The sequence below is a fragment of the Uloborus diversus genome, chromosome 1 (assembly GCF_026930045.1).
Source record: "Uloborus diversus isolate 005 chromosome 1, Udiv.v.3.1, whole genome shotgun sequence".
Lineage (NCBI taxonomy): Eukaryota > Metazoa > Arthropoda > Arachnida > Araneae > Uloboridae > Uloborus > Uloborus diversus.
In genome coordinates, this window is record NC_072731.1 from 115,058,228 (window position 1) to 115,070,871 (window position 12,644).

The window sequence follows — 12,644 nt, forward strand, 5'->3', positions numbered from 1 at the left end:
AACGACAGTTTTGGGACACCTCAGGGAGTTTTTTTTTTTTTTAAATTAAAGTCTAAAAGACGAAATTTATTCGACCTTGAATGATGATGAATGATTAATTGAGAGGGCATTTCTCGGAGGTTACGTTGGGAGCATTCTCACAGCTTTTCAAAATTGCAGTCCTAAATGCTTAGGTGTAGGCCACCTTTACTGACGTTAGGGTAAGGGATGGGGTTTGAGAACATTTTCCCGGGATTTTTTCAAAACCTAAGTTTTAAAAACTCACTTCCGGGTCAGCTTTGGGGACGCAAAAAGAAGGGTTTGGAGTTCCCCACTCTTCCTTTCAGTTTGGCTACGTCCCTCCTATCTTCATTGTAAATTTCAAAAATTGATAAACATACTGTGGTAATTTTTTTCCCAATTATCTCTACCAAACACGATTATTTTCTTGGATTTTCCATAATAAAGTTTTCAATTTCCCGCACAATATTTTTGTTTTTTTGCAATACAAGCATTTGCAGCCTTAGAAAAAGGACTGTTAACATTTTGAACGAATGTGGTAATTTTCTGCGGTATTTTTAGATCTCTATTCCACTTTATTTATTTTAAATATGCCACCTGCATCTCTTGATCAAACTTTGATTTACTTACGATTTTTACATTCAAACATTTAGAATTTTTGGTGTAAGTATTCATTATAATACTTAGAATCTCTCTTTGCATTTCACTGTTTTTTTTCTTCTCTATCTCTCTATTTCAAATTTATTTCGGCGACCAATACATTTTTCTCCACTTAGCAATGATTTTCAGGACAACATTTTTCATTAAAAAAAAGTACATACATATTGGAATGCTTCGGCGACCCCTATCCTATGGGCTGTCCTATTTATTTATGTATTTTTATTTTTATTTTTTTTTTTCAACTGCAGAATCATGAAGTATGGTTTTGTATAACCAGGGTCGACGAGAGATAATGCGTGCAACATGTTAGTTGGTTGCCTGTCCTCCCTCCCATTATTCAAATTTTACTCTATGCACAATGTTTTTAATTCAAGCCGAGCCCATAGTTTCTGACTTGGCAGACATACGCACTCTACGACCTAGTGAAGAGTGTACTGTACAGAATATATTTTTTTTAAAATAAAACTGTTTGAAGAGTACATTTCTGCAGCCCTTACTTACTCTTGATAAAAGAGAATCATGGATGTTCCTAAATTGTATTTTAAGATTTCATTTTCAATTCAAATTTGACAGAAAAAATACTTTTTGTCACTATTATTCCACTTGTTCATTTATAATTACTATTTTAATTTTTTAAAACAACAAAGAGTTTTCCTTTTTCTTTGTTAGTTGCATCGCTAAAATGAAATTGGTGGCCACACTTCTGAAAAAACGTGGGTGGGGGTGGGGGGTCTTGCTACAGGCGACGGCCCTGAAAATACGAGGAAAAAGTATTATCAATGCTTCTATTTCTTGTTGAATGATTTTAAATATTTTTTTCTTTCCAAAATTCAAAAATTTCATGTTCTAAATAAAAAAAAACTTCTGAAAAAAAATACCCCCAAAAATTTTGATGGCGCAACTTGCGCCATAATCCCCCTGTGTGGGCACCCCCGCAAGTAAAATACCTGCAATTGATTTTTAATAGTAAAAGGCTTTTAAAAGGATTTTCAATTTTCCTTCTTGATTCTACATTTGCGACTCAGTCAAGGTTTTATTTTTTAAATTTTTAATTTGAGACAATCACTAGTTGTAACATTATAGAATAATGTCCAAAATTACGTTTTTGGAACTTCAGTATGGAAAATATGCGGAAGGAGAGTTCCTGTCTCTCGGCTCAAGAAGGGACGATCGCCCCCATCGTCCCTCCCTTGCATTCGTCCTTGTTGCTACCTCAGTAACCGTGCTGAGCTGAAGCCTTTTTGTTGCTAGCTATATGTACCTATTTTCAGGCCCGTGTCCAGGATTTCATAAAGGGAGGGGTTGAAACTTTTTACCTTTGTAACTTACGTTGTCAAAGGAAAACTAACTACGCGTGTTGAATAGTTCATTTTTGTTCGATAAATAGGCTTTTTTTTTTAAATACATTTTGTGTGTGTGTGTGTGTGTGTTTTTTTTTTAATGAAATCTTATTTGTACAGTTGAACATTTTGTAAAATCACACATATTTCTTTTATGCCACCTAATGCTAGTTTCTTTCTTTCTTTTTTTTTCTTTTGTTTTTCCATCAAATAACATTGAACATGACTTTAATGAAAATAAAAATTTTATTTAAAAGAAATTGCTATTTCGCATAGAAACACTTTTTTAATGTGTGAAACGACTAATTCATCCAACACTAAAGACGAACCATAAAAAAAACCTAATAGTAAACAAAGTAACCATTTTCCCTGCCCCTAAGTTTTTTTTTTTTGGGGGGGGGGGGGGGGGGGCGGGGTGCTACATCATTGTCTAATATTCTTTTAAATAATTTTCCCCTGCATGCTTACAGCATTGCCGGACTCTTCAGTCATTCCTCCGTTGTTAATTTTTTCAAGTACTTAAAAGCGAAGGGGCTTGGGAATCCTACAATTGAGGAAAATGCCAATTGTTAAACATGGGGAAATATTAAAGAGGGTGAATACTGTATCAGAGTTTAACTCTAAAATTAATTAAAACTTAAAATACATTTTGGAAAATCGTTTAATGATTCACTGATATTTTTTCTTTCAATGGGAGGGGTTTAACCCCTAAAACCCTCCCCTTGGACACGGCTCTGCCTATTTTCTACTGATGTACTGCGTATACAACCTCTCCTGTGACGTTTGCTACACATTCCTTTGTTTGAAATAATTTCCACACCCTTAAAACAGCCCTGTGGCTGACGATGAACTCTCTGGTAACACATCTGATATTTTTTGCCCTTCTTCAATCTTGCCAACTACACGGCCAACCATAATATTATCTAAGGGTTGTCAGGAAGATATACTGAAAAATGCAAGTTTGTCAATTGATCAAAAAAAAAAAAAAAGTACGTAATGCAACAATTCAGGAGCTCACTATATGCAATATAAGCATCAAAACAGACAAACTCACTGCAAAATTGATGATTTGTTTAAAAGGATGGAGCCGTGCTGTATTGAAAGGCGGACCTATGTAATCTTCTCTCGATTTTGTATCAGTAGCTGGCTGATGCTCCAAGGAATGATGAGAATAATTGCCATGCTCCCGTACCGGATGTTGCCTTTTTTTACATGAGTTCAGAAATTCATGGGATCTGATAAGTGAAAGATAAATTAAGTAAATTCCAACAGGTGTATCTCAAATTTGTCTTGGATAACCAATTAAAGACTTTTTTAGAGAAAAAATAAACAATAACTAATTAGAAATTTACAAAAATAGTTAATAAACTCACTTAAAAAATCCTGCTTTAATAGTAGTGATGATAAAACGAAGTTAATACTTTTGAATTCAATAGTCCATTAGAGCTGTGAGACAATCACCATCATTTAAGAAATTATATACAGTCGAGCCTCCATATATCGAACTTCCACATATCGAAATTTTCTATATATCGAAATCCCAGCAAATTTCAATGTTCATTACATAGAAAAATTGTTTCTACATATCGAAAAAATCTCTATATATCGAAATTTTTTTCGAGACATTCGTAGATTTTTTTTTCCTCTGTAGACTGTTTGTCTCATGAGAAATGAAGGTTAGGGGAGAAAATTATGTTTACTAAAGGTTGCTAAGAAACTCATAAGAAATCTGGGTTTGAGGGGAGTGTAGATAGGTCGTTGTTCCGTTCTGGATTTCTTATATTCCTTCAAGTTTATTTCAAATCTTAGTTGTAACAATAACACTGGAAAATCAGTTTCAAGTTATCCTTTTTGTCTGTTGATTATCATTCCTAGTCTTTTTAGCTTCAGTAAAAATCATTCAAGTTAAGTAGATTGATTTTTTATTTTTCTCTCGATTACATTGTCAAAATGAAAATCCCCTCATGTAGCAAATCAAGTTGAACTGCCGAAGAATGAAGATGTTTAAAGGCACAAAAATGTGTAATTTCTGTTAATTTTTCAGTTATTAACTTTCGTTTGATCCAATGCTCATATAAATTAGAAATTGGGTTACATGCACGAAAATTAGCTTAAACTTTATTGTTTTAGGAGATTTTTATGATAAAATAAGATTGTTTCTATATATCGAATTTTTTTCCGGCAATTTGCTACTTCGATATATGGAGGTCCGACTGTATTAACACTAAAAAAATTTATTTATTGCATTTTACAAAATCTTTATAAGTTTACTAGTTGGCTTTAGTTTGAAATTTAAAGCAGAATGATGTACCTAAATTTAAATAGATAAAATTACTTTAAGTGTAAAAATAAGTCGTAAATAAAATGGTTATACATTTATGCAGAACCATATCTCATTTTAAAATACATTTCAGGATAAATGGACCAGCTATTCCATCTGCGGACCAGTAAATCTTCCTCCTTACTGTTTCACAGGACTAGTTGCTCTTTCAAATTATTTCTAACACTGAGGTGACTGAAAAGGGCTTCTGCAACAAAAACCATCCTTAAAGCCTTATCATAGGTTAGCCGTCTTCGCGATTCCCCCAGGGAAAAGAACAGCAACGGAGTTATGCCTCCCCACAAGGGAGGCAATGGATGAGAAGGAGTGAGGAAAAAAGAACAGTCTGCCAATAGTGAGCTTTTTTATTCGCCCTAGATAAAGTTCTCTGTCATTTAGGTTCATTTGCATTGAATTAAACACCTTCATCAAAGTTCCCGTGAAAAAGCAAGTTTCCAGAATGGCAAAAGTCCATAGAGTCAGTCTCAGTCGATTGCACTCTTAACTACTCGGAGGCCGAGGATTGCTGATGGCCTTTGAAAAAAGTGAGAAAGGTGACAAATTTGAAAACAAAGGTGACTAAAAGGTGATAAAAAAGTAACTAAAAGTGACCAAAAGCAATTTGTTAAGAACCCAAAAAACAGAAAAGGATTATCCCTTTTTACTGAGTTTTACCAAAATAGCCTATATGCTTTTTGTAAAGATTTCTACAGTTTCACTTTCAACAGATGCTTTAATTTTTTCCATTTTCTTAGTTTCTTCTTCACAATCCTTTCTTTTTTGTTCTTCTTTTTGCTTCTCTTTCAATTCCAAATCCTTTTTCCTTTTACATTCCTCCATGTATGTTGTGTAATTTGCATGTGCTTGTTGTGCACATTTAATCATTTCTGGACCAATTTGTAAAGAAAGCAAATGAGGATATTCTTTTACAGCATCTTTAACTATAAGTATGCCGTTTAAAAATCTTTCAGTCCTTGCTCTCTTATTTTCACCAAAAAGGTGCTTTGAAATGGAAAATAGTTTTTTAATGTCAGCATTACCATGTGATAATGCAAGTGAAGCTTTTATCACTTAGAAACATTGGGAAACTTTAGACCATTGGAAGTTGAGTCCTTTTTTGAAATGTGCTGCTGCCAGTAGATATCAATGGTTTTGTTTTGGGATGCTTAATCATCTTTTTCCAGCTGCAAAAGTTTCCATTCATCTTGCAACCTATCGAGTGGAATATTAAAAGGCATGATTTTGGCAACCTTTATCAAATCCTTACAGCTTCTAGATTTACTTCTCTCTTTTGAATTCAAAAATTTAAAACTTTTCAGTAACCAATTTGATATACAACTTTGTTTCTATTACATACTTGCATGCAGTCACACAATGCTTTTAAACAGCTCTTAAAAACGTAACCTTTTCATTTTCTTTCAGTTTTGACAGTTCATCTGTCACCTCTCCACTAACAACGAGATCTTCAAGAGGTAGTCTGTTACCAACTGCAAACAGTTCATCCGTGTCTACGTTTGAAAAATCAACTTTCTTTATGACAGAGGCTTTTATAACCCGAGCCATAAAAGTCTGAACAATAGTCTCTATTTCTTGGTACAATTTATGTATAATAGGCACTTGGCATTGAAAGCGTTTTGTGAACTGCATAAACAAATCAGCAGATGAAAAGATAAAATGCAGCTCAGCTTTTATAGGTCTTTTTAAAACATTTGCAACAGCTTTATATGACCTGCATTGCATAGCTGAATTCTTTTTTAAAGGCACATGTTTAAAAAAATAATACTGAAGAGCATCCCACTGTTCCCAGTAGTCTGTTTGCTGCAGGTCCAAGGGTAAGCCAATGGGTAGTTGTGTGTTTCAGGAACTTGTGATGAGGTGTATTTAGTTGAGCTTGCACTTCTTCGAAGTCCTCATAACGGGAAGGCCAACCATCAAAATAGCTATAAGTACTAAGAAGAAGTTCAGATGCTTCTTCACCTAAATACTGCAATGCTTTGACATACGCATTATGAATTGTATGAATACAGCAAGTACCAATATTTATTAGGCTTTTTTCTCGTGTCTCAAGGATAATAGTGTCAAACAACCTAAAAACCTTTTTATTAACATAAGGACCATCCAAAGGAAAGCATGAGACATTTATTCATGGATAATTACTCTCGGTAAGTGCTTCACATAGCTTCTCAATCGAAATTTCACCAACTGCCTTGCCCAAGAAGAAAGTTTTGAGATGCCTTCTTGTGATGCAACATTGGCTTTCAGACCGGTATTTTATTAAAGTAAGAAAAACAACGTTAAAAAAAAGCACAAATTTGCCAATTACAGCAGACATGTCTTTCGGCGTTACAGGGAACACCTTTTTCAATGCCAAAGGTAATGAGCTTATGGATGAAAAGACATCCGGCAAATTTGTGCTATTTTTAACATTGTTTTTCTTACTTTACTGTTCAGCACAAAGGTATTTATTTATTACAATATTTTATTGTTCGTTGCAGTTCTTTTTTGTCTTTGACATTGGTAATTTTATCAAAGTGCAAAGTATAACAGGATAAACATGCTACTTTTAACATACATTCCTGAAAATAAGGAGCAAGTCCATCTGTAGAAGGGATAGAAAGACTGGTTCTGCTCATAGGGTGCAATGGCAAGTGATTAAAAAAATTCCCTGATTTCTCGGTAGCATAGCTATTTTTCTTGAACAACAACAAGGTGGGGGGGGGGGGCATATTTAAGGCTATATTTTTAATTAATTTCACTGTTAAAGCTATCATTCAGATACTTTTCAAAGATTTATTTAAAAAAAAAATCCGAAGACGCGTTTCAAGAAAGGTGACAAAAGTTGCAAAAGGTGACTAAAAGTAACCAAATTTTCAAAAAGTGACTAAAGGTGAGAAAGGTGACTGACTCCTCAGCAAGTACTCGCCATAAGGTCGGTACGTCAGATTGATACCATATCACAGCTGCCAAAATCAAAAGATGAAAATTTCTGAGCCTTACGCATAACATTACGGACACTTTGCTGGAATACATTTAGCAACATGAGAGTAAAAGTTATTTTTGAAATAAAAGCAGGGATTTCTTAAATAATGTAATAGTACTGTTTTGTGGGGTGTTATTTTATTTTATTTATTAATTTTTTTAGTAAGCATTACTGCTGAAGTAGCTAGATGGAAGAGAGAAACAATGTATTGTTTAATGTAAGTATTAGAACTCTATCATATTAAAAAAAAAGGATGCATCAACCAGGGTTTGCCCATATATATCATGATATATATTATGATATATATCCAGTATTTTTTTTCTTTTTTTTGAAAATATTATAATATTTTGACATTTTCAATATTTATTTTTTTAAACTATGGTATTTTCAATATAAAAATTACATTAATCATAGCAATAAAGTTCATTTATTAATAAAAATAACCAAAAAGTTAGGTACCATATTTTTATAATGTACTAATGCATCATTAATATAACAAAGTAATATAAGACATTCCTTTTTATTTTATATTTATAAAATTATTAGTTATGTAACAATTTTAATTCATATTAAAAGAGCCTAATTAAATATTAAATGCCGGTCAGAGAAAAAGAAAATGCAATTTGTGCAGAATTGAGAAAAACTCGTTAAAATGCCACCCTCCACTTCCGCCAACTTTCAGTCAGCTACTAAGGTTGGTGGTTTAACAAGGTATGACCGTATTTGAATAACCTAATTAAACTATGTTTTACATTAGCAGTGTACTATATTTCCTCTACTCCAAACTAAATGTCAAAACCCAGTTTTGAGCTTGTGAATTAAAATTAATAATACTTATCTTTCAAAATCGAAAATACAATCGGGGAAATTGACAGACCAAAAATATTTCAACTTGAATTATTCTAATTTGGATTTATTAACATTATAATACAGTTGATTTCAAATAAATTAACATAATGTCAAGTTATAAAACTCATTATTTTAATGAGTTTCTTATACTTCACTTGCAAAGTAAAATCTGCATTGTAAAAAATTTTGGCTAAAGAAATTCTATTGAATTTGCTAAGACAATCCAAACTTCATCAACAAAGTTGATCTTTTGTATACTCAATCTTGAAACATCTCGGTTACTTCAACAATTTATATTTTACAAATATTAATTATTCCTTGATTTATAATTTTTTATTTAAATATATTATTAAATTAATACATTTACATGAAAGCATGAACTCTGTTTATTACTTCACACAAAATTAAACAAATCAAATGATGTTATGTTAGAGTAATTTTCAAAACAATGTTAGAGCTGTATTTGATGGCTTAGGAAAAACAAAAGTTAACTTTCTTCTCTGAATGCAAAAGAGAAATTAAAGCAGAATTTAACGGTATTTCTTTGTCTTCTGAGAATTCTACTTGTTTTAATGTATTGGAGGTAGTAATTAAAATTAATTTATAAAAAAATCAAAAGTGTTGGATATGATTTGTACTATTTTCATGAGAATGATCCAAATACCTAAATTCTCCTCTAAAATTAGAACAGAATGCAGTATAAAAAGAAAGAAAGCAAAAAGACTTACTTGTTACTTTTAGACGGGTTTCCGCTTTCACATGAACTATATGATTTAAGCAAATTCTCTTCAATGAGATTTTCTAAACGTTCGATAGGATAGGCCATGGGGCTTTGAGGACGGCTTCTAATTTGAACATCATGATGTCGGTTGTGAAGTCTGTAAGAAATGAAGAAAGTATTGATGTTTGGCACTAGAATACAGTTCTTTTTTTATGGATTTTACAATCAACTACTTTAGACAGTTGCAATTTTACAAAGTATAGTAATGAGCATAATTTGTTCTAAAATCTTACTCGTAGTGCAAAAATCTCATTAACTGAAACAACTTTACCCCATTTATTTATTAAAACCCCACCAATCACCACCATATTAATCATGGTGAGGATTTAACCGGATGTGGTGATTGGGGTGAACAGAACAATTCATGAGTGACGAAGCACTCGCTGGAACAATTTTGATACAGGAACACATAACAGATTAAAATAAACTAAGGATACAAAGGAAATTGAAATTAATTGAGAATGACCTTTACCCCATTGGAATCAATAGCAAATATGTGCTGTTTTCTTAAGAAATTCTCAACCAGGTTTTGAACAATGTAACACATCACCATATATAGTTATCAAGGTTGTGGACACTACCTTGATAACTATATATGGTGATGTGTTACATTGTTCAAAACCATGGTTTTTACCGTCTTGTCCAAAAACCCTTGTCTCCAAAAGTGTCTGAAAGTCAAAAACTGTATTTTTAATGAAATTGCCTCACGTAGTGTTCAGGCCAAAAGTCAGCCACAAATATCTTACTTTTTTGGGATATTTCTCTTCAGTTTGTATTTACTGAAATATATGGGTGATTTTTTCCAAATAGAACTACTTGATATCTCAAGTCTATATCTACTTATTTGATCATCGTTTTATAAATAAGTTTGACAAGTATGCATGATATGTTGCTTCAAAGTTATTTTGGCAGTTTTTATAAATTTAGATATTTATAAATTAATTAATTCTGTAATTCAAACCAATCATTCATCACTCCCTCATACTGTCCCAAAGATTTCAATTTTTAAAATTATTTTTGCAATATTGAAGTATGAATGTATTATTTATATTTTAAAATTTTAGTTTTTCTATTCAAATAAGGACAATAATATGCCATTATTTTTGTTTATTTTTTAAAATATTAACTTCAATATCATCATCCAATGTTGTCCCCACCTACTTACATCACTCCCTCACTCACCTATCAAAGTTTCTCTAACTGATATTAGAGGGCACATAAAACTAGTTGATGGAATTGGATGGAATGTTTTGGTAGCCATCACAACACATTGCATAAAAAAAACCCTTGACTTTTAGTTCTCTATTATTTTAAGGGGAAATTTTGACAGAGAGTGGACTGAATTTTTTTTTACCTCATCACTCCCTCATCAATCACTACAGGAAAAAATCTTAATCTCAATTTTTCCCTTAAATTATGAACTGGAATTAAAAATATTTTACCCACTTGGTCCCAGGCCACAGCCTATTCAATAATCAGGCTCTGTGGGCAAGTGCCACTTTGTTACAGGCAAACTATACCAAGCTATTATCTGGTGCTTTATTCCCTTTACTGCAAAAAGATGAAAAATTATAACACGGTAAAACGTCTATGAGGGACCACCTCCATTAATGATAAATTTTCTAAGGCACAGATTTTTCTCCTTATCTACTCAGTGTTATAAGTCCTTTGGGAGAGATTAACAAAATCTTTCCCAACAACCACCAAATTGCAAAACTCAGCCAAATTGCAAAACTCAGCCAAAAAATGAAAAGAGTTTTCGGTAAGAGAAAGTCAAAAGAGAGATTTGCATGCCAGAACCACTGCGAACCTCCACCAGAGTTTCCTCTGGCCTCGTTCATCCAAAAGAGAGATAATGAAAGGAAAGCAATGGACACATAATTGTCTTCTCTTGCTTACAAAATTGGAAAAAAAAAAAAAAAAAAAAAAAACAGAATTAGCCAGGAAAATCTATTTTTCCAGGCGATTCAAATGGATTCTTTTCCTGCCCCTCTGTTTAGAGTCTCAAAAATAATATAAATATAATTGTAAAGACCAGCAACGAGCTCTGGGCCTGGCTAGGCTAGTCCTAGTCAATTTTTTAGTCTCCAATTGTAGATCAATGACCTTTTACCCCTTTGCTCAATGCTCATTAACAAAAAGGAGGGCACAGCTTTTTGTATCCTAAGGAAACTAAGGTGACACTTGTATCAGGGTTTGTAAACAATTTCAGAAATAAAATGAAGGATTTTTGGAGGAGTTTTGAAGGAGTAAAAGAAGATTTCGAAGGAGTACTAATGGGCTGTCATTAAATGATTGTGCACTTATTTTCAACATATTTGACCATTTTCCCCCTTTGTCACAAAGTGTAACACTTCACCTTACTCCTCCTCTTGTCATATATCACATTTTTTATAAACATATTATTACAATAACTGTGTGATGTCACTTTTTTTCACCCTTTCCTCTCCTTGTCACAATTTTATGAACCCGTTTCCTCTCAAGGCATGACATCACTAGTGGATGACCCTTTTTACAATACTATCATAACTGTGATTTACTAAACAATTGTTTTTTTAACTCTATCACTTAATATAGTATATCTACTTATGTATTTTTTGTATTTTTAAATAATAGTTAGACAACCTGACTTTTGCTGCTCAGAATGAGGTGGAAAGAAAAACAATATTCATAAAACTTGAAAAAATAGCCAAGCACCATTTAAGCATGTTCTACTTCACTTATGAAATATCTTAGTCATCTAATTATATTATCACCTTAAACTTTTATGACTTCTATGATCAATTTGTAAACCACATCTTTATGAAAAAAATAAATACACAAAATTACTACATTAAAATCGCCCTTATATTATTAATCACCTTTGTGACGAAGTTAAGTTGACGATCAAAGTATTTTAAGTTAGTGTCACAGAGGAAGATTATGTAGTCTTGAACTAAAAAAAAAGGAGTTTTGAAGGAGTTAAAACCAAAATGAAGGAGCTCAAAGGGCCCTTTAAAAATATTTCCTAAATGAAGGAGCATTGGAGGAGTTTTGAAGGAGTGTACAAACCCTGTGTATATTTGGTAGGCTGTCAGCTGCGCCTCCGCCATTGTGGGAGGTTGACTAGGACAAATAGTTTTTCAAATCGTTGTTCTCAAATTTAGTTGTTGCTTACAAATAAAACAGGCGCATTCCTAGGTCAATTACGTGGTCAAAATCAATTTTAGCTCACTTGAACATGTGATAAATAGATACGCTTGGGTTGTACTCAGATAGCATTAATGATAACGGCATTAATAATTAATTTTTACAGCTAAAAGTTGATAGAAATGACAGTTGGTTTGGAAAAAACAAAGAATCTGAAGCAGACAAATCTCTTCTCACATTTTAAAGTGAATCAATTTCTAAATAGAAAAGTAACGTAAGACGTATATTTCAGAAAAGAAAATTTTTAGCTTCTCTTTTTAAATATTCTCTTATCACAATGTTCCCTATACACTAAACAGAACATAAATGACTTCTGTTAGAGCTATTATGGCTTTTTTCATTTTCAAAAATGACCCCCTAGAGCGTCCAACCTACATTAATGACTACATTTTTCAAGAACAAAGAGAGGTCGCTTCAGAAGTTTCATTGCATTTAATTTATTTCTGAAATAAATGCTTTTACTAAATTTGGAGGAAACTCACTTTATGGACATAGTGGGTTTTTTCAAGTGTGCCCACCCAAAAA

General features: G+C 32.5%; 1 protein-coding gene across 1 annotated transcript in view; it reads right to left on the reverse strand.

Moving 5' to 3' along the window:
* LOC129234503 (serine/threonine-protein kinase PLK4-like) overlaps positions 1 to 12,644 on the reverse strand; it is a 195,150-nt gene that overhangs the window by 85,830 nt on the left and 96,676 nt on the right. The window contains exons 9-10 of the mRNA XM_054868508.1: positions 8,878 to 9,027; positions 3,055 to 3,235 (exon numbers count right to left, since the gene is read on the reverse strand). Coding sequence (XP_054724483.1) covers positions 3,055 to 3,235; positions 8,878 to 9,027 — 331 coding nt within the window. The remainder of the gene's footprint in view (positions 1 to 3,054; positions 3,236 to 8,877; positions 9,028 to 12,644) is intronic.